Source organism: Myotis myotis, unplaced genomic scaffold, assembly GCF_014108235.1.
Source record: "Myotis myotis isolate mMyoMyo1 unplaced genomic scaffold, mMyoMyo1.p scaffold_m19_p_17, whole genome shotgun sequence".
Classification (NCBI taxonomy): domain Eukaryota; kingdom Metazoa; phylum Chordata; class Mammalia; order Chiroptera; family Vespertilionidae; genus Myotis; species Myotis myotis.
Genome location: NW_023416321.1, coordinates 22,427,272 through 22,450,267, shown reverse-complemented (window position 1 = coordinate 22,450,267; position 22,996 = coordinate 22,427,272). Strand labels below are relative to the sequence as shown.

The 22,996-nt window shown below is 42.2% G+C and overlaps 1 protein-coding gene and 1 long non-coding RNA gene across 12 annotated transcripts in view; one reads left to right on the top strand and one right to left on the bottom strand.

Annotated features, from left to right (window-relative positions):
* Positions 1-20,347, bottom strand: part of GGNBP2 (gametogenetin binding protein 2) — a 30,507-nt gene extending 10,160 nt beyond the window's left edge. For 2 of the 10 annotated variants that reach the window (XM_036340303.1, XM_036340299.1), the window contains exons 1-7: positions 20,153-20,330; positions 19,477-19,663; positions 9,708-9,788; positions 8,005-8,258; positions 5,592-5,690; positions 1,364-1,489; positions 1,156-1,269 (exon numbers count right to left, since the gene is read on the bottom strand). In XM_036340303.1, coding sequence (XP_036196196.1) covers positions 1,156-1,269; positions 1,364-1,489; positions 5,592-5,690; positions 8,005-8,258; positions 9,708-9,788; positions 19,477-19,569 — 767 coding nt within the window. In that variant the 5' untranslated portion in view covers positions 19,570-19,663; positions 20,153-20,330. Of the gene's footprint in view, positions 1-1,155; positions 1,270-1,363; positions 1,490-5,591; positions 5,691-8,004; positions 8,259-9,707; positions 9,789-19,476; positions 19,664-20,152 lie in introns of all 10 variants that reach the window. The other 8 variants (XM_036340297.1, XM_036340298.1, XM_036340296.1 and 5 more) reach the window with 8 other exon arrangements.
* An 8-nt stretch (positions 20,348-20,355) lies between these two features.
* Positions 20,356-22,664, top strand: LOC118671680. 2 transcript variants are annotated; one of them, XR_004972810.1, is made up of 2 exons: positions 20,356-21,140; positions 22,250-22,664. It is a non-coding gene; the product is annotated as an uncharacterized LOC118671680 (long non-coding RNA). The 2 variants fall into 2 exon arrangements; XR_004972809.1 differs by having other exon boundaries at positions 20,359-20,744.
* Positions 22,665-22,996: the final 332 nt, after the last annotated feature.

Here is a 22,996-nt window from a genome sequence, read left to right as displayed (position 1 = left end):
GCACCGGTGAGGCCTGGCCAGCCCTGCCCCAATCGTCAGATCGGGCCGGGCCTGTCAGGAGGAGATGGCAGGATGTTGGCCAGCCACCCCACCCCGATTGGGCCCGATCAGGGCCTGGCCAGCTGTGGGGAGGGGCCACAGGCCACCTATCAGGGTGGTGGGGGCTGATAGGGGATGGGGCTGGCCGTGGAGAAGGGCTATGGGGTGGGGGGAGCCGAGAGGGGGCCAGCGGCCTGGGGGAGGGGCCGTGGGTGGTTGGCCAGCTGGCCCCACCCCTGATTGGGGGGGAGGGGGGCGATCCGGGCGGAGGTGGCTGGGGGAGGGGCCGCAGGCCGATCAGAATGGTGGGGGCCCATCAGGGGCGGGGCCAGCCAAGGTGAAGGGCTACAGGAGGTTGGCCAGCTGCCCCACCCTCGATCTAGGTGGGAGAGGCCAATCAGGGGCCGCGGGAGATTGGCTGCCGGCCCCGGCCCCACCCCCCCCCAATCAGCCGGGGCCACAGTGGGCGTCATAGCAACCAGTCACAGGGTTAAGGTCGCTGGCTTTTTATATATATAGATGACATCAATTCCCCCCAAGAACACCATCTCTAAATAGCTCCCTCACCAGTTTCCTTTCCTACTGCACTCTCCCCTCCCTGCAAATTTCCAAACGTTATTGACACTTAAGTAGCATTCTAAAAAATCTGTACTTTTATAGTACATGAAGCACAGAAATTCCAACTCTATTTTTGTTTTGACAAAAAATTTATAGAATATTATCATATAAGAAAATATAGAAAAAGTTCAAAATATTACTAAATTAAAGCTGCTAATTTAACTTTAATTTTGAAAATGACATCATGAAATGCTTCTGTTATAAAAACAAAGAGTAGAGTTTCTAAATTAAGTACATTTTACTCAATTCAATCATTTTGTTTCTTGAAAGGCTGAGAGGGAACTAAGATAAAAATTACCCCCCAAAAAGGAGATGGTGGCTAAACACGAAAGTTAACACAGATTCATCCCATAAAAGAATTGTCTACTTTAACGTTAAGCTCTGCCTAGGGCCAGGTATTAATGGAAAGGCTGGAGTACTATTATATGGAGGTCAGTGACTACTCTGGATGACAGCTAAGACACCTTCCAACTATACGATGATGACCTTTACACTTACCTGTGTTTTCGCAGATATGTTTCTAGTGTTTCTAAAAGACAACTAGAGTCAATTAAAACTACTTCATCTCTGCATTCTTGGGACATTAGTTCCCATACGTCCATCCAACAACCTCTGCAGAAAGAAAAAAATATTAATAAGAAGGAGAAATATATAAGGGTAAAAAAAAAAAAAAAAAAAGGCAGAGTAAAGTGTTGCTTGATTTTACCTGGCTGTTCCCTGGAAAGGTCCATAATGCAAAATGATCCTACACTTGCTGTCCTTCCTGTGGTCTTCACTACTTCTCTTATCTGTACTTAACTTCTCTGAACTGACACTGCTACTGCTCCCTTCACTGTAGTACAGTATAGTACAAAGCTTAGTGACACTGAGATTATCTGAAGGAATAATTTCTATAGTCTATATTAAAATCATGAACTTTTTAATACATTAAAATATTAAATGAGTTTGAAAATTTGTATATATAATTGTATATTCCTTTTAACCATATTAAAATGTTAAACATGTGCTTATATCTTTACATAAAAACTCCTGCTCAACTATTAAGTTTACCTGATACAATTTAACATTTATATTTATCAAGGTAGTAACTGGTTAATATACTAAGCATTTTATGAGTAAATGTACTTGGAATGTTTTAAAGTGAAAAGGGCTGAAAAAAATTATATTCTCACCTATAAACATAGATCAATATTCCACAAATTGAAAATTATAACAAGTTTTGATCCACTCAATGTAATTTTGTAGCTAGTCCATGCAACAAAATGTTTATCTACCTTCACATTTAAGCTGGGAAAGTCACAGATTAACCTAATTATAGTAAATAAATTTTTATAGTTACTAAAATAAAAATAGCATACTAAGATACTTTAAACAGCCTAAATTAGTAATAAGTACTATACAAATAATTTTTCTTAAACTTACACTCTCCTCCACGGGTTTCAATGTGGTGCTGTCATGCATTTTGCTTAACTGCAATATGCATTCCAAGAGAAATGTGTATATTCCATTCAATGATAGTCTTAATTTTTCATAATTCTGAATAACTGGCTCCCTGTTCTTCTGCAGGTCCTCACTACAGTCCTTGCTTTGGGTGCTTGAGATGAAAAAACCTCAGAATCTTTACTTAACCTACTCTATATAGCTAAGTAGGTATTTTTCAACCACCTGCCCATGTAAGGCCATACATATAATTCAGCTCCCTATTCCCTCTCATAAGGGCTCAGGTCAAGGTTCAGTGCTCCTTATTTTTTAAACATAACCTCAACTCCTGCTCTGCCTCCCATATGACATCCTTCTTCTCTCAACTCCCATATTTCCTTTTTCTAATTATACTTGAGTGACCCATAATCTCCTAAAACTAAATAACTCTTGAACTCAAGTTCTCATAATTGAGGAAAACATTCATGAAATCAGTGCTGCCGAATGACTATTCTACAAATATGTAAAAGCGTTATTCTTAAAAAAGGTTTTTAAAAGATTATAGCTCAAATAAAGATTTTATCCATAATCTCTCTAGACCAAATGTTTTTATATCAATCCTTCCTTGCAAAATGAAACTTTTTGAAGAAGTCTTTCCACTTCCTTGTTCTACTCCTATACTTTCCACTCACAGCTTAATCCATTACAACCTTACAATGCATTCACTTTTTTACCCATTCCAATCTGGATTCTGCTTCCCCTCAATCACAGAGCTGCTCATCAAGATCACCAATGTCGTCAGCTTACCTCTCTGGCCATTCTTTCTCAAGTTTTCTTACTGACTTTTCTACTACTATATTGAATCCTCAGCGTTCTTTTCTCTTAGTCTACTCTTCCTCTTGGTGATTTTATATCTCATTCTCTAAGGTAACCTCTGATCATCAGCCAGAGGCCTATAACTCTGGCCCAGACCTTTCTTTCAAATCTCAATCTCACTCCCAGACAAAAAAAACGGGTTTACTTGCATGGTTATGAGAAAACTCTCAGGAAGACTAAATTGGATTGTTGCAATTGATTAGGCTGAAACCTAATCGAATGGATTATACTTTCCCTGGATAAAGTCTAAACAGAAAAGGGGAGGGGTGAAAACAGTGGAAATATATAAATGGAGAATCATCTATATCTATAAAAGCCTAAGTGACCGGAACCACTAGAATGACTGGTCACTATGACATGCAATGACCACCAGGGGGCAGACGCTCAACACAGGAGCTGCCTCCTGGTGGTCAGTGCACTCCCACAGCCAACCTCCCACAGTCTCTCCCCCCAGCCGGCAGGCCCTGATTGGGGGGGGCCAGTCCCCGGGCTGGGACGGGGAACTGCGGGTGGGTGGCAGGGAATGCGGCCCCTTTCCCAGGGGGGCCAAGAGTCAGCTCTCTCCTTGGGGCCAGTGGCCAACTGCCCATGCTCTGTCCCTCCCCCCAGCGAGCAATAGGCCTGCCACAATGGCAGCGTGTCAGTAAGGGAAGTGGGGGGAGGCGAGAACCCGCACAGGGCCAACGATGGCAATGTCGGCGTCCAGCGTCAGTTCCTTCCACGCCCGTGCAGCGACCATCACCTCCTCTCCAGCCCAGCCCTGATTAGCCTGGCCCCGATTGGCCCTGATGGCCGGCCAGGCCTAGGGACCCCACCCATGCATGAATTTCATGCACCGGGCCTCTAGTAGTATACAATGGCAGTGACCATCCAAAGTGGAAGAGAGGGAGTCTTGGCTAAGCAGACGGTACTCCCTGGTCTGCTTTCCATATATCATGTGGAAATAACTGAATAAGATCAACTAACTCAATTCATACTATTCCATAACTCGGCAAACAACTTTCTAAAACACTTGGCATTCCATGTGGTGGGCTGTAGGTGAAAGGGGATATAAACTCTGTGGAAGTTTGTTTTGTCTTAAGCTAAAGGACAGAAAACAGAGCTGTATGTCAACTTAATAAAAGTAACTAATAATACAAAGTCACTGAGAACAAGAGATGTAATCCAGAGCAAAAGTGGAAGAACTGGTGTTTGAAGGAAGGTGGCAATGAACACATATAAAAGATGTTGGGTAACCTGTTGCTTTTTAGTACCTTAATGAATATGCACAACAAAACAGAAGGCAGGCTTTTTATTATATCATTCTATTCTGTAGCTTTAGCCAAAAGGTCAGTAAAGGTTACTGTCTAATGAGAAAATCAGACTGAATTCTGCATTCACAAAGTCAGGAATTCTCTAAGGATATTGTTAAATCAGTTATGTGAAATAACAGTTATCCTTAGATAACCACTTTAGTTTATTTACTGTATTCACAGTACTCTCACATTTAGACATCATGTAATGTGTGATTTTTGTTTGGATCCTGATGCTAGCAAATCAAAGTAAAAAGACACTTTTTGAGACAGATGTAAAAAATCTGACTATAAACTAGGTATTGGATTATTACAGTTTATTTTGTTAGCTGTTATAATAGCACTATCATTATGAAATAAAATATATTTATATTTAGAGATACATGTGGAAATGTGCAGGAGTAAAACAACATGATACCTGACTTGTTTTTAAGTGCTTCAGCAAAGAAAAACGTAGATAAGAAAAACAAATGTGGCAAATATTGATAACTACTGCTGAATCTGGGTAAAGGTATTTGGGGGGAAGGAAATCCTTGTAGTCTATTTTTCTATGTGTTTGACAGTTTTCATAATAACATTTTTAAAAAACGTTTGTTTCTGATTACAGAAAAAGTCTTGTTAATAGATTATTAACACCACTTTGACATCCAAGTCTTTTTATCAAGGGAGGAAAATGTTTATACAACAATGATATCAATACTACTAAGGAGATATTCAAAGCTAGTTTTTTAAATTAATTCAGAAGTATAGTTTTTACATTATCCAATTCTTTCAAAAACTGAAGTTACGTCTTACAAACTCTCTTCAAAATCCATGGCTTCTCCTTACCACCTACAACCCCAAACAACTTTGTAGGGGGCAACTGTGATATTGTATTAGGAGATGAAGGCAGAAGCAGCCTTGGGCATTATATCACCTAACCAAGAAGAAAACTGCAAATTAGTTACATAAATATTGCTATAACTGATTCAAGCCTTTTTTTTTTAATCCTTATAAGTTATTAGGATAAGAAAGACAAGAAAAATAATTTATATATTATGAATATTAAATAAATCAAAGAATGATATCAGTACTTTGAAAAACTTAATATTGGCTACATAAATTTCCACAAACATCTCCACCTCTTTCCTCTGAAACATTTACATAAACAAACTTTTTAAAAAAATCAAATCTATATTGAGAACCTGTATAGTATCAAAAAGGCCTACATAAATAGGAAACATATTTTGACTTTTGTTATGTATAACCAATTAAAGAAATAAAACTCAGTGTTTTCTTTTTACTAAACGTAATCAACATTTATAATCTTAACAATGACAAAGTATCTTGATATTCAATTCTACTTACCCCAAAGGTTTTGGTTTGTGCGTATCTAAGGAGTGCAACTGACATCTCTTGTTCTTTTTACTTTTTGGAATAGCATCTATCATGTCATTTAGTTTGGACCTAATTAAAAATAAACCATTAAAGGTTTGATTAATATTTATTTTTCTTGCCCTGGCCAGGTAGCTCAGTTGGTTAGAGCATCATCCCAATACTCCAAGGTTGTGGGTTTGATCCCTAGTCAGGGCACACACAAGAATCAACCAATAAATGCATAAATAAGTGAAACAACAAATCAATGTTCCTCTCTCTCTCCCCCTCCTCTCTTTCTAAAATAAAAAATTGTTTAAATATATTTATTTTTCTTTAAAATTTCCAAATATCTATTTACCACCTTTTGCTATATTTAAAGTATTATAAACACATCACTTACTTAGAAAATTTCTTATCAAATTCTAACCAAAAAGAGTCTGTACACTAGCCTTCCCATTCCATTCTGTCAAAATGTTAAAGGAGACCTGCTTTATTCAACATACTTTCTCCCAGATTGCATCTGTCTCATTCATCCCCTGCATCTGCACTTTATCTAGCAGTGTACCTGAAATATTTTATTTGATTGCTACCTCTTAGTCACCTTCCCTTGTCCAAACATTATCTAAATATATACTAACTATCCTTGATGAGAAGCCATCAACAGAAATTTTATGCAAATACAGAATATGTACAGCTAACATCCATACCTTACATCCAACTAATCAGGAAAGCCTGGAAACAAACTTTATATGCAGAATCAAACCACTTCTCATCACCTCCATCATCACCACCACCCTTGCCCAACTTCTCCTCTCTAGCTCAGACAATGGTAACAGTTGGCCTCCCAAATGGTCTTTTTGCCTTTACATTCTAAGGCTTCACATTTAGCAGCTGGAATGATCTTTTCAAAACTACAATCACATTATGTTATACTCTGTTCAAAAACCACCCAAAGCATTTCTCAGACAGAATAAAAATCCAAAGTCTCTACCACCACCTCTAAATAAGAAAGCCCCAGGGTTTGGTCTTCAGACCTCTTCTCTTTTCCTATTTATACACTTTTTGATGATCAAATCTCATATCATTGTCTTAAATTTTATATGTATGTGTCTGTGTCTAATATACCATATATTTATATACTATATATTTAAATACTATAGTTATATTTTAAGTATAAATGCACATATATGTATGTTCCTATACATATACGTATGTGTGTGTGTGTGTGTGTGTGTGTGTGTGTATGCTAGTTAAACAAATTTACATCTCTCAGTCAGAGCTCTCTGAACTCGACTTGGATGCCAAGTTGGTATCTCAAACTTAACACAGCCAGCCCTGGCCAGGTAGCTCGGTTAGAGCATTGTCCTGATATGGAAATGTTGCAGGTTCAATCCCAGTCAGGGCACATACCAGAATCAACCAAAGAATGCACAAATAAGTGGAACAACAAATCAATGTTTCTCTCTTTCTCTCTCAAATCAATCAATTTTTTTTAAATGCTCATGCCTAACCACTTCTTTGGGTCCTTATTTCCTTATGAAGGCTCCCTTATCATGTAAAATTTGCATCAAATTTAACATGTCCAAAAGTGAGCTCTGCAAAATTGCTCCTTCCAGTCTTATCCATCTCAGAAAATGGAAACTATTTGTTCTAAGAATCATCCCTGATACCTTCCTCCCACATCCAATCTATCCAAAAATCCTGTTGGCTCATTCCTCAAAAATACAACCAGGATTCAACCATTTATTACCTGTTATCTCTCACATGGATTATTAAACAGCCTGTTTCTCTGCCTTTTCTCCATCTTTCCATTTATTCTCAACACAGAAGTCAAAGTAACGGAAACTTCAAATCAAAACCCTCCCAAATCTTCCCATCTCACTCAGAATAAAAAAGGCCTCAAGATGGCACTACATAATTGGGCCTTTATTACTCCTCTGACCTCATCTGTTATTACTATTCCCTTCATTCATCTGGCTCCAGCTGTTCAATGGCTTCCTTGCTGTTCTTCAAACGTGTCAAGAAACCTCAACTTCTGAACCTTTACACTTGCAGCTCCTTCTCTTCCCCCAGATATCTACGTTTCACTCACCTCATTCAAGTCTATATTCAATGTTATAAGAGGCCTTCCCTAACCATTCTCCGTATTAATTCTACCCACTCATTCTCTATCTTCCTGATTTTTCTCTGCAATATCATACCTGACAAATTATGTATTTGCTTATGGCCTGCCTCTCCCCATATGAAAACAGAAATTTTATAGTCACTGGCACATATAAGTTACTCAATAAAATTACTGATTTGGAATCAAGATTTACTCCAACCAAATTTAGAATAAAAGCTACCACTGTCACCAAGTTAAAAAACTTAACAAACCCATTTTTTCCTAATTGATTATACTTACCCATGTACATAAAATAATGTATAAAGTTTCTTTGCATCAGTCATACAGCTTCGAGTTACAGATAAAACTCCCTTGGGCCCTATTGTCAGGGGTTCAAGGGCAGGATTTCCAGACTCTACAAGCTGGGAAAAGAGGCGCTCCACACTGCGACGACAACCAACACACGGGACAAGCTGAGAGAGTGCACTCAGGACTTCACGTGACGTCACCACCATGGCAATACTTAGATCTTGTTGTTTAAGCATACTATGTCGCTGAAAGAAAAATGAAGAATCCTTAAGAAACACATAAAATTACTCTTTTACTACTACTTCTGGTTCCTATCCTTGTGCATTAAGTACAACTTGGGCAAGGCTTGCCATGTCTATCTGCAACTGAGTCAAAAAAAGCAAAGTAGCCTAGCTAGTGTGACTCAATGGTTGAGCATCCACCCATGAATTAGGAGGTCGTGGTTTAATTTCAGTCAGGGCACATGTCTAGGTTTCGGGCTCAATCCCTAGTAGGGTACATGCAGGATGCAGCCGATTAATAATTCTCCATCACTGATGCTTCTGTCCCTCTCTCCCTCTCCCTAAAATCAATAAAAGCATATTTTTAAAAAAAGGCAAAATGGTCAGCCTTGTCCATATGATACTGTTTGCTGCATAAACTCCCCTTTCTAGAAACTAGGTTATAAAAAGCTCTGCTTAGGATGTGCCCCAGCATAGCAAAAAGAAGCCCTGCATTTGGAAATTTAGTGTTTATTCAAGTATTAAGTTTAATACTCTTGCTTTAAATTGGAAAAAAAAGAGAAAAAAAGACAGTGCAGCTTTACCATGTCTTCTCAACTTTTAACAACACACTATGTTTAGCTACAGGAGTCAAGTTAGGATGGTGATCACGTAGAACAGCAATTCTTAACCTGGAGGTATGGACAGGTGTGTTATGGATTAGTGGGCAAGAACAACGCCTATCGTACCTATGTAGGAACCTGCCATGAGTAACTAATATGCTGGTGCATATGAATGTTACCTGTTGGCTATGACAAGGTTGAAAAATGACTGAAAACTACAGCTGTAGAGAAATGGGCAAAGCTTTAGTAAATAACTACTACCTGAATGGAGTTATAGTTACACTATAAGTAATGCCTCCAGCTTTACTAAAAAAACCAGATGGAAAAGTAAGTTTACACCTAAAATGGATTTTTCTCACATTTACTATTAACCATTCATTCAAATTTTACTCCAAAGGCAGAAACAGAATTCTGAAATAAAGTAACAATTTATCCTCCATTATCTTAAATATATATAGTGTATTATAAAGTATAATACTGCATAAAAATTAAATAATCACAAATAGTAACACAACACAGGGTTAATTTTTTTTTTTACTTGAATAAAAATTACTATAGGAGAAAATCAACAAGTTTTCAATGAAAAGTTGTATACCTTATCTTTAAAAAACAGGAAAGATGACCTAGTGAAATTAAAGCCATATAGACATGTAAAATGTTAACACACCAAAACCTAATCTCTTTCACATGAAAAGTACATAAATATATTCACTGTAGCTATAATAAAAGCAACTTCAATGTAATCTTAAGACCTAAAGAGCCCTAAGTAAAACAAAATTAATACGGCTAAAATTTTCAATGACTCTTTAAAACACCCCCCCCCCCCCCCCCCACACACACACTTTAAAAGACTGGGTTTTAAAACTATTACCTGAATAAACTGCTTTAGTTGTGCACCATTATTTTGATGGCCATCAAGATTTAATACATTGTCAGGAAATTCCATCACCATCTTAATATGCAAAAGAATAAAAAATCAATTATTTTATCTTCTTTGAACACGTTATAGATTATTTTACAAACTCTTAGGACAGAAATAGACACCCCCACCCCAACCCCACCCCCCCACCCCCCGCCCCGCCCCGCAACTCAGATTCCCCCACCTGCCATCCTGCTCTCTGCCAAAAAAAGGTATTTTCTGTTTGTTTGTTTTTAAAAATCCAAGTTATACAAGTTTCTAAAGCCAGAGAGTTATAGCCATTAGGCACAAAAACACTGAAGTCAGGCAGATATGAGTTCAAACCCCAGTTCTGTTGCTTACAATCTATGTCATAATTCTGGGCAAGTTACTTAACCTTAACCTGTCTGATTTTTAGCTTCCTCGTTTGTAAAATGAGATTACATAATAAATTTTAATATCTTTCACATAGTGAGTTGTGAGGATTAAATTATATTTTAAAGTGTTTATTGCGGTGGCCTATAATAGCATTTAACCTGATATTTTACATTAAATACGTTGACATTTTTAGTTATTCCTCTTAACTATGGAATTCAGTAAATCTCATAATGAAATAATAATATATATATGATACATATATCATATATGAATGAGAAGAACTCCGATCAGTACTTGGCACATAGTGTTTGCTCTAATTATGAACAAAAAGGATACACTGAGGTATTTATTCAATTATCAAAATTCCATTACCAGAGGAGAAATATAAAAAAGCTTAAGGAGATTTCAGGATATCAGATAATGGGGAATTAGTAATTAACACATTTCAATGAGCTGTAATAGCACTGATACGAAGAAGTACCATAGTTAGGAGCTATTATAACTAGGATATCACCAAATGAAAGAAGCAACCCAATTCCAGAGATGTTAAAAATATGGAAAAAAGTTTGCCTTCAAGACAATGAAATAAAGTAACACATTCATATCTTAATTAAAACATTGTAAAAGGTATCAAACATACTGTGCTAGAACAAACTTCTATTTCCAGATGACAAGACCGCAAACTCCTACACACCCAAAGAGTGAAGTCAGGTTTAAGAGAGACCCATTTGAGGCAAAAAACAAAACACTAAAAAACCCCACCAAGTTGAAAGTGATCTTAAAGAGATACCTCCCTTCAACCAGCAACACAAAGACCTGCTTCTTTAATGGAGGTAACCATTCTTTTCCCTCCATCCTATCTAATAAAAGAGAAACATGGTAATTGGCGTACGACCGCTACCCTTCCCATTGGCTAATCAGGGCAATATGCAAATTAACTGTCAGCCAAGATGGCGGCCGGCAGCCAAGCAGCTTGAAACTAACATGAGGCTTGCTTGCTTCAGTGATGGAGGACTCCAACGTTCCCCGCCTGTCCCTGCAGGCCTCTGAGCTGCAAGCAACTATGTAACAAACATAGAAGCTAAACAAAACCCCAGAAACCTGCCGGGCTTCAGCCAGCAGGATCGCAACATTGTAAGCAAAGGCCAGAAACCTACTTTCAGCAGCAGAGGCCTAAGAGCTGGAGCCAAGCCTCAAAGCTAAAGTTGGCCCAGAATAAAAAAAAAAAAAAGAAAGAAAAAAAGGAGCAGTTGGGAGCTTCAGTCACCCCCAGCCTGAAAACAGCCCTCAGCTCCTCACCCAGACTGGCCAGGCACCCCAGTGGGGACCCCCACCTTGAAGGGTGTGTGACCAGCTGCAAACAGCCATCATCCCCTCACCCAGGCTGGCCAGGCACCCCAGTGGGGACCCCCACCCTGAAGGATGTGACCAGCGGCAAACAGCCATCATCCCCTCACCCAGGCTGGCCAGGCACCCCAGTGGGGACCCCCACCCTGATCCAGGACACCCTTCAGGGCAAACCAGCTGGCACCCACCTGTGCACCAGGCCTCTACCCTATACAGTAAAAGGGTAATATGCCTCCCAGCACCGGGATCAGCGGAGCCGCGAGGCCTCCCGGCACCGGGATCAGCATGACAGGGGGCAGCGCCCAAACCCCCTGATCGCCCTGCGGCTCTGTGTGTGACAGGGTGCGGCGCCCCAACCTCCCCCCCCCCCCCATGGGCCCTGCTCTGTGTGTGACGGGGTTGAGCCATAACCTCCCCATCGGCCCTGCCCTGAGTGTGAGAGTGGCGGCACCCCAACCCCCTGATCGGCCCTGCTCTGTGGGTGATAGAGGGCTGCGCCCCAACCCCGATTGGCCCTGCTCTGTGCGTGACAGGGGGATATGCCCCAACCCCCTGATTGGCCCTGCTCTGTGCATGACGGGGTGGCGCCGCAACCTCCCCATCAACCCTGCCTTGAGTGTGACAGGGGACGGTGCCCCAACCCCCCAATCGGCCCTACCCTGAGCGTGACTGAGGGTGGAATCACAACCTCCAATGGCCCTGCTCTGTGTATGACAGGGGGCGGCACCCCAACTCCCCAATCGGCCCTGCTCTGAGCCCGACCAGGGGCTGCACCTAGGGATTGGGCCTGCCCTCTGCCACCCGGGAGCAGGCCTAAGCCAGCAGGTCGTTATCTCCTGAGGGGTCCCAGACTGCGAGAGGGCACAGGCCGGGCTGAGGGAACCCCCCTTCCCCCCGAGTGCACAAATTTTTGTGCACCGGGCCTCTAGTATTAGAAATAAGGGCCTTAAAAGATGCTTGTTCTAACAATAAACTAAGAACTGAATAACTAAGACAAGTGTAAAACATATATATAAGACCTTTTTTTCTTTTTAAATATGTTTTTGTTGATTTCAGAGAGGAAGGCATAAGAGGAAAGTGAAACATCAATGATGGGAGAGAATAATTGATAAGCTGTCTCCTGAACGCCCCTCACTGGGGATCAAGCCCGCAACCCAGTATGTGCCCTGACTGGGAATCAAACCGTGACCTCCTGGTTCATAGGTACAATGCAGAACCACTGAACCACACTAGTTGGGCAAAACACAAATAAATTTAACTGTCAAGTCACAAAAGAAGTATAAGATAAACTTTTAAAGCCACTTAAGCAAACATTGCCAATCACTCCAAATCTACCATTTAAGCAACTAACACCTTGATTTGCATTTTCTCTTTACTTGATATAAATATATACCATATCACCACATATCAATTGCTACCATACAAAAATATTTTAAGAAAATTACCTACAGCCCTAGCACTGAAGGGTCCTGGGTTCAATTCCGGTCAAAGGCATGTACCTCAGCTGTAGGCTCCCCAGCCTGCTCAGGTTGTGTGCATGAGGCAACCAATCAATGTGTCTCTCTCACATCGATGTTTCTCTCTGTCTCTCCCTCTCCCTTCCACTCTTTCTAAAATTCAATGGAAAAATATCCTAGGACTATATCCCAAGAAACCAGAAACACCAATCAGAAAGGATATATGCACCCCTATGTTCATAGCAGCACAATTTACAATAGCTAAGATTTGGAAACAACCTAAGTGCCCATCAGCAGATGAGTGGATTAAAAAACTGTGGTACATCTACACAATGGAATACTATACCGCTATAAAAAAGAAGGAACTTTTACCATTTGCAACAGCATGGATGGAACTGGAGAGCATTATGCTAAGTGAAATAAGTCAGTCAGAGAAAGATAAATATCACATGACCTCACTCATATGTGGGATATAATAAACAACATAATTTGATAAAAAAAACAGATCCAAAGACAAATGGCAGGGGAGTTGGGGGGGTTAGAGAGCAACCAAAGGACTTGTATGCATGCATATTATTATAACCAATGGACACAGACACTGGGGCAGTGGGGGCTTGCCCGGGGTGGGAATGGCTGGCGGGGGAGGAGGGGAGGGAGGGTTCAACTGGGGAAAAAGGAGACATATGTAAAACTTTAGACAATAAAAAAATTAAATTAAATTAAAATTTTTTAAAAAAGAAGAAAAATATCCCCAGGTGAGTATTAACCAAAGAGAGAGAGGGAGAGAGGGAAAGGAAGGAGGAAGGAAAGAAGAAAGGAAGGAAATTACCTACAGTATTTTAAGATCAAAGCTATCAATTTAAGAAATATGCAAAGTGCCCTGACCAGGAATTGAACTGGCAACCTTTCAGTGCACAGAACCATGCTTAACCAACTGAGAAACTCAGGCAGGGCAAATAGACCTGATTACCATGTATTTTCTAGGTTTCACTGGCATGTATATTACTAAATTTTCTCTTGTACTTACTCTGCATTCACAATAAATACCCTGTCCTTGCTTTTCAAACATTTAGGAGAATGGGTATTTTACCTTGCAGTTTTCTGGCCACTCAATATATACTTAACATTGAGAGATGATAATAAGAAAAAGGGGGAAAGGGACACAAAGAGGATAGATGCACTATTTTTCCCCCCATTCTTTAAAACCACTTCAGATTGACTTAAATGTTCAGATGCTAGCTTACCTAAAGGAAGACAGTCATGCAAAGTATTTTAAGCATGGCTTCAAAGAGGAATCATTAGTGTTCTGCTTCACCATGAGGCTGCCTATCCCTCCTAGTCAAAAATAGAACGAGTCATGGTCCTGAAATTATTGCTTTATAAAGTTTATTGAATCCATTACTCACTTTCACTCTTAAGTATCTGTCCTGGTTTCCACCTGACCATAAATCTGGTTTTTACAGCATTCTCATAAATTCTAATCAACAATATTAAGTTTGTATTTATTAAAAACAAGAGGCCCGGTGCACACGGGTAGGGTCCCTAGGCCTGGCCAGCAATCGGGGCCAGCCTACCTACCTACCTGCCTGCCTGCCTTCCTTCCCTCCCTCCCTCCCTCCCCAGCTGCCAGCTGGGGCCTTCCTTAGTTCCGTGCCACCCCCTAGTGGTCAGCGCACGTCATAGGGAGCGACTGAACTCCCAAGGGGACACTTTGCATATTAGCCTTTTATATATATACTAGAAGCCCAGTGCACAAAAATTTGTGCACTGGCGGTGGGGGGGGGGGGTCCCCTCAGCCCAACCTGTGCCCTCTCACAGTCTGGGACCCCTCGGGAGATAACCACCTGCTGGCTTAGGCCCACTCCCCTGGTGGCAGATGGCACACCCAATCCCGTGGTGTCTGCCCCGTCTCCCCCGGTTGCAGATGGCAGGCCCGGATCCCGAGCTGGGTTGGGCGGCCGCTCAGATAGTGCTGCCACCCGCGCGCGCGCGCACACACACACACACACACACACACACACACACACACACGGCAGGCCAGGATCTCACGCTGGGGCGGCCAGGGATTGCGCTGCCGCCAGCCCCAGGCGGGGAGGTGCAGCGGGATTTGCCGGCAGTATGCAAATTAGCCGGCATCTTTGTTGGCAGTTAATTTGCATATCATGCTGATTAGCCAATGGGAGGTGTAGTGAAGGTAGGATAGAAGATCATTGTTGCCCAGCCTGAGTGGCTCAGTTGGTTGAGTGTCGTCCCATGCACTGAAAGGTTGCCAATTTTATTCCTGGCACATATTTGGGTTGTGGGTTTGATCTCCAGTTGGGAAACATACAGATAGCAACTGATCGATGTTTCTCTCACATTAATGTTTCTCTGTCTCCCCTCCCCCCCACCTTCCTCTCTCTAAGTATGTCTTCAGTGAGGTTTAAAAAAATAAAAATCATTGTCACCTCAGTTTTTTATTTCATCCTCACAATTATTTGTAACATTACCTTTAGTAATACTTAGTAAAATTATTTAATCAAGAGTTAAAACATTAAATACTAAATTTTTAACAAACGCTAAGCACCTAATTTCCAAGAGGATATGCCTAACAATTATCATCTTTTTAAAGTCCTATTAAAAACCCTATCAGAGTTTCTAATCCACTTAGATTGGTTTGAATTAGGAGGGTAAACCTCGTTCCAGAAATGCTATAGCAATATGATAGTATGTATCAATAACTTTATAAAAGGTCCTTATCCTTTGATCCAATAATTGTACTTTCAAAAGCCTGAGAGAAAAAATTTAATGCAAAGGTTTATGCATTATTTATATTCTTACAGTATTAATTACAGCAAAAACGAGAACCACCTCTATGTCCACTAAAGAATGATTAAATTATGGGATCTCACAACGAAGTATTACATGGCCATTAAAGTTGTTTAAGAATAACAAGAGAAAACATTCTCAATATTTAGTGAAAAAAGGCAAGATATAAAATGTTGAGACTACATCTCAACCTGTATCTCTGTGTGTGTCTATCTGAAGTATATATTTTCACTCTCTTCATTTTTAAAAGAACTACTCACTTAAAGTTGTAATTTTTCAGATTGCTATAAAATAATTATCTTCTATCCATCTGCTATTTTATAATTCTAGTAACACTGAACAGCATTTTGGCCACATAGCATGCCATTTTCCCAAATATTCCAACAGCTTACTTACTTGGGATTTTCCCAAATACACCTACAGCAGCACTGTACTTGTTTTCAAACCCACTAAACTACCACAAATCTTTTAATATGTGTGTGTGTGTGTGTGTTACTGATTTCAGAGAGGAAGAGAGAGGGAGGGAGGGGTAGAAACATGCCCGAAACCCAGGCATGTGCCCCGAACCAGAATGGAACCATGACCTCCTGGTACATGGATCAATGCTCAACCACTGGGGCACACTGGCTGGGCTTCCACACGAGTCTCTTACATGTGGATACAACATCTATACTAATAAAAGGGTAATATGCTAATTAGACTGGGAGACCTTCCAGACATCCTTTCCGGACAAAACCATGGTGGCGGGGCTGAGGCAGAGGCGGGGGGGCAGTTGGGGGCGAGCAGGCCAGCAGGGGCGGGCAGTTGGACATCCCCCAAGGGGCCCCAAATTGGAGAGGGTGCAGGCTGGGCTGAGGAACACACACACACACACACACATGAATTTCGTGCACTGGGCCACTAGTCCTATATAATAAAAGCATAATATGCAAATCGACCGAACAGCCGAACAATGCTATGACACCCACTGGCACGAGGCCAGCCAAGGCGGGTGCAATGTGATTGGTTGGGGGCCAAGCCATCACCCAGGCTATCACCCCATGATTGCCCCACAGAGGCAGGCCCAGGCCACTGACTGGCAGGCTTCGGTGGGTGGGACCTCCTTCTGTAAGGGAAACCGAGTCCCAGGTGCCGGCAGGCAGAGGGAAGCCCAGGTCCAGGGTGCCGGCAGCTGGAGGGAAGGAAGGCCTACTCTTGCACAAATTTCCTGGATCGGGACTCTAGTATCACAAAAGAGGAGGCTACTTCTTCACATATAAACCTAGTTTCATTTTACAAATACAATTTAAAATAGCCAGTTTAACTAAGGCTAGAGATTTCAGCATCTGTTACAATGATAAACATTTGTAACTGACTGTACCTGAATTTAACATCTAGGAGCTAACAAGATTCTGAAACTACTAGAAATAAAGATAACACAATGTTTTCTCCTGCCTTACCTATGGACCCTAGGAACAAATACCAAACCAACTGTTAACTTCAGGGATACACTGCTGTCAAACTATCAGTGGACCAGTGTGCAGAGAATCAACCTCTGCTCTACCTTCCCTCTTCCCAAACAGGTGTTTGCTTTAAGTAGAATTGGTAGAATAGTTCTGAAAGAAATTTGTTTCCCTAAATATAATGCATTGTTGACAAGAATTTTCACTAATCAGCATTCAATGTCTGCAGTTCAAGACAAAAGCAATAAATAGTCCCACTCATTCCCTATTGACAAAAACCCTTCCAAAACAAAGAAAAACTGCACCTTTTCCTAAATAAAATGCTATTTTAAGATATTTAAATTAAGTAATCCTAAGTTGTATTTGCCTTGGTCAGAAGCTCACAATGCAATAAAGGCAAAATTCAAGTTCAGTAGAAAACAACTTCTCTGAAGAAATAAGTACAATAATACATCACAGTGCAAGGTTTTTCTATGGAAACTAGTTTCATTGTACAGAGAGTATAAAAACACTCCCAAAGTTGTCTATTTTAATGTGCTATATATCAGATATACCAATGCTGCATTAAAGGTGGTTATGTGGTCATAAGGAGAGAAATCAGTTTATCTCCTTTTTTTTTGTAAATACTCAAATTTATGTTGATTTCCTCTATACTATATTATACACTCAATAGTAATCTATGTCCAAATCCAAAGGATACTTTTTAAACTTCAAAGGCATTCTGGGATAAACATAAAAGGTTGATACTAATCTATGTGCTCCAGAAAAGTGTTGGAGGGGTAGTAGAGAAGAAAATTATTGACAAATGAACTCTTATTAGGTGTTTTCAAATTGAGATATGTACCTTTTAATATAATCAGAGTGCTAATTTTTTAAACTGCTTAAAATACAAGTCCAATATACTTTTAATGCAAAAAGTGCAAAAATCATAACCAAGGCATTCAAGTATTTCTAATTCATCAACACAAATTCTATTTAAATCATAGCAGGCCAAATCATTCTACCTTTTCCCAAGAAAACAAAAATTATCTCAGGTAATTATAGATGCTTTCTCTTAAAAACTTCTAACAACTTGAAACCTATATGATCCTATTAACCAATGTCACCCCAATAAATTTAATTTTTTTTTTTAAGTTCTAACAAATTAAGTCATTCAATAGCTCTTCTAATCCTTTTTAAAATACTGCAGCTCATTCAAGTCTTAATTGAGACTGGCAAACAGAAGGGCATAGAGTGGCATCTCTACAATGACTTGCACTTTATATAAAATTTGAAAAAAATAGACATTTTTAAAAAAAATTCAGGAACAAAACAGATCAACTGCCTTTGAAAAACAAAAAAGCCAAAGAGAAGAAAATGAAGAGACCAGTTACAACTTATAAAAATAGGCAAATAGGCTTCGGCATTATCAAAATAGATTTCAGAAGATATTGTGAATAGAATCATTTCATTTCTTAGGAAATAGTGGCAAGCAACTGCACTCATTTCCTGTTCAGGTTCAATTCAAATTTCTGCCATTTCCTTTTAAAGGAAATACTACAGCAACACAGGGCAGAAGATCTGTAATACTGCACTACCACCAAATCTAAAAAGGAAAACTACCCAGAACTAGGTTTTGACATTCAAGATGAACAATCAGCTTTTTATTGTGCTTTTACACCTTCGATAATTTTGCTTCCTTAAAAAAAAAGAAGAAAACTAAAGACCAATGCCAAAAAGCCCATTTTGAAGAGTCATGGCCTAGCAGTAAAATCATTTCTAAGAGTTTTAATGTAGTAGACAAACACAACACTACTTACAAGGAAATCAGAGCACTTAAGTGGAATTTTTACTGTGCAAGAGCATGTCACTGTGTCCTCAGTAATTATACTTATGCGGTGAGAGCTGCAGCATTAAGATAGACAATATATAGGTAGCACGGTGGCTGCGACACTGCCAGATAATTAAGCCTCCCCGAGGGGAGGTGGTTTCTGGAAGGCATAGGCCCTAAGTGCCCAAGATCCTTCAACCCCTCTCCGAGGCGCGTGCTTTGGCAAAAGCAGCGTCTCCGAAAGGGACAGGGTAGAGGAAAACGGTTCAAAAAGGAAGGAGAGCCTGGGGACAGGGGCTCCAAGTGGGTACGGAAAGCTAGGGGCCTGCAGAGGTTACCGAGGGACCCACTGCAAAGGCTAGTTGGTGGGGCCTGCCGGAGAAAAGGCCTCGCCTAGGAGTTGCAACACACTCTTTCTCCAGTGCGCAGCGCTCGGCCTGGGGGAGGGGGAGGAGGGAAACAGCTGCCAGGGAGCGGAGAGCCCGACCCGGCCCGCTCACCGTGAGGGTGTCGTCTATGTAGAGGGGAATCTGCCTCCTCTCGAAGGGGAACTCCTCTTCCCCGTCCCTGCACACTGCCACCAGTCGCGCCATCGTCCCCGACGCTGCCGTTGCCACCGTCACCACCTCCTCCCAGCTGCTGCCGCCGCTGCTGCTCCTGCTGCCGGCGCCTCCTCCCAGCTCCTGCCTGCAACAGCCAAACGCCGCGAGCTTCAGCACCCGCCGCCGCGCAGCACATTCGCCACGGGGGGCAGGGAGAAAAGCCGGAGGGGACTGGAGAGTCGAGCTGCGTTTCCCATCACCCGATTCCACACGCGCTCAGCCAATCAGCGCCGAGCGCGGACGGGACCCGCCCCCTCGCGCCGCGGGCCCTCCCCACCCCCCACCGCGGCCGGCCGGCCTCCAGTCAGGGTCCAAAGGAGAGGCGGAAGGGACTCTGCGGCCTCGGTGCCTCCCCAGCCCGTCACCGGGACCCTGGCTCCAGAACCACCACCCAGTGGCCGCTCCCCGCCGCCGGGGAGCCCATAGCTGACCCCGTTCTCCCTTCTCTCTTGGCGCGCCCCGCCCAGCCAGTCCCCTGGGCTGCAGTTGTCCAGTGCGACCCCGCCCCTGGGAGGGGTAGACCCCGCCTCGGCTCTGCGGAGTCCGAGGAGGAAGGTTCAGACCCTTTCCTCACCGTTCTCGGAAAAGGCCTCTGGGCTCTGACCTTCACCGTTTTCGTGGTCGCCTCCCTGATCCCCACCTTTGCTCCCCGTTACCGGCTGAAGAAGCCCGCGTCAGGACCAGCCTGGGCGGGAGTGCGGCGCCGAATGCCGTTTCCCCTCCGGTATCAGCCGCTCGCGCCACGGGGAGTGGGGGAGGGAGGGCGGGGGACTGGAGGAGGGTGGGGCCAGGAGGGGCGGAGAACGCCGGGCGGGGCTCCTCCTCCTCTCGCGAGACTGGAGACCGGCACTGCCGGCTCTGCAATTTCAAAACCCTGCTGGCGGGGTTGGGGTGCCCCGCAGGCCATCCGGAGCCGGTGGCCTGCGCCCTCCCGCGAGTGTGAAACAGGAGGGCGTGAGTGGGCCTCAAGCTCTGGCCCCCGCCGCGCGGGCTGGGAGCCGCTCTCCCGAGGGGCGGAGGGAGCCGAGCCGAGGGGACGCGGGGCCCACCCGAGGGTCAGGCCCCGTGAGGACCTGGCTGCGTGGGCAGGAGCGGAGGCTTCCGAAATCCGGAAGGAGGGACGAGCGCCTGCGGGCGGAGAGACACACTCTGGGCTGGGCTTCCAGGTACTGGACGTCGCTTCCCCAGACGAGCCAGCCGCCTCACTGCTTCCCAAGGGCTGCGCTGCGATCCCGCCCAGCAGCCCGCCAGCTCTGAGCGCTGACAGTACGTTGTTGTCGCTGTTAAACTCAGAGGCAAACAGACGGCTGTGTGAGAGCGGCTTGTGTCCTGGCCAGAGAAACTTCTCGGGTTGGTTAATATTAACTCAGGGACGCAGGCAGGACACCAGCTCCCTCGGGCAAAGTACCGGTACCGGCCAAAGGCCCTCCCTCCTCGCCCTCTCCCGGGGAGCGGAGGGGCCTGCCCTGGACGGTTCGCCCACGCGCCGCGCGCCACCGTGGAGTCAGCGCCTATCCGCCTACCCGGAAGGCCTGTTACAAAGCCACAATGATTGAGGGGAGGTATTTAGCCATTTGCTGCTCTTACAACTAATCCTGACAACAGATCTGTATTTCCTGGGAGAATAGAGCTGTGATACTGACCTTTAAAAAATGTTCTGGTCATCACATGCAGTCTTGGAGATTCACAACAAACCCCATAGTGCATCCTTAGCCATGTTGGCTTTTGACATTGTGTGGTCACTGTTAGTGCAGGTGACATAATAAACCGGAAGAACCATTGTTCAGTCCCAAAAGTGTGATTTTCCAGTAATTATTTATGTCTTTTGGTCATGTCAGGAGAGCAAAGCAGTGTGGTTGTTAGCTTAAATCCAGTGGGTAACTAGGATTGCATGCAGCTTCTGATAGGTTAGACCACATAGCCAAGGCATCTTTAGAGAATCTTCTGTTTTATGTAAAAACAATCCTAAAAAGAATACTGTGGCTTTTAAGATCTAAAGGTGCTCCTATAAAGACTATCAATTCATATAAGAACTGTATACCTTTTAAACTTTCTTTGAAGTACGGTAGAAAAGAACATTGAAAATGTTCAAGATAATAGGTGCTAATTTTAATAACTTTTGTAACTGAGTACACACTGGTAACTAGCAAAGAACAGAATTTAAATGGAGATTTAAATATAAGAAAAGGATTTAAAATCCAAATATAAAACATAAGGAAATCACAACAATCTCTTTCCATCTGAGATTACCTGGTTTGAATTTCTTTTGTCATTTAGGTCTACTAAGCACACTGCTAACTATCTTTGGACAATGTTTCACATACTATAGGTACTCGGTACTTAAAAGGTGGATAATTTGCTACCTAAGTTGCTTTCTTAAAGAGGTAAGGAGATAGGGTGGGTGCTACAAATATCAAAATCATATTGAAGGAAAATATTTAGAAAGTTATTTCATTGCAAAACAATTTCTATAAGTTTTAACTATGTATCTTCTTAGTTTTAGAGCAGGCACTCATTTTTATTTTTAGTTAGTCTATCTTCAGCTATAACCTATAGTGCTGCAGCAAATACTTCATGACTAAGTATCTGCCTTTACAGAGCTTATCTCTAATTGACAAAATAAGTGATTACTATATAAAAAAACCTATCATTGCCTATTTTTAAATTTCAGTATTGGCATTGTGAAGGCCAAGGTCGAAGGATCTGAAATGCCAAGAAGGAGAAAGCAATCAACAATTATTGCTGGTACCTAATAAAGAACACTCGGAGTGAAAGAGATATGATAAATTATCAGCAAAATGCCATTATTTTTCTTCTTAGGTCCTCAATGTGTGAGAGCCAGCTATAAAAATCAGGCATAAATGAGATGACTGTTCTCCAAGTTCCCTGGGTTTAAAAGAAGACTACAGATTTATTCCTTATTATTTATCTTCATAAACTAAGGAGCAAAGTATTTTTTGTATGATGTATAACATTGATGTTCAATAAAAATAAAACTGGTTGTCATCTTCTAAACACAAAGCCACTGAAACATGTATGATAGATATCTGCTTTATAATTGTGTGACATTAAAGTCATGGGAATGACTCACTTTCTGAAATCTTAAACCAGATTTTATGCTTTTTTTCTTTTCCCCTCCCTTCTCTGGCCTCAAATATTGATAGTTGAAAATTGTCGTTATATTAATCATGTTTTATGTGGTAAAATGTTATTTTTTACCACAGCAGAATATTATTTAAATTACCATGGTTGCCCTGACCGGTTTGGCTCAGTGGATGGAGCGTTGGCCTGCGAACTGAAAGGTCCCAGGTTCGATTCCAGTCAAAGGCATGTACCTTGGTTGCGGGCACATCCCCAGTGGGGGGTGTGCAGGAGGCAGCTGATCGATGTTTCTCTCTCATCGATGTTTCTGACTCTC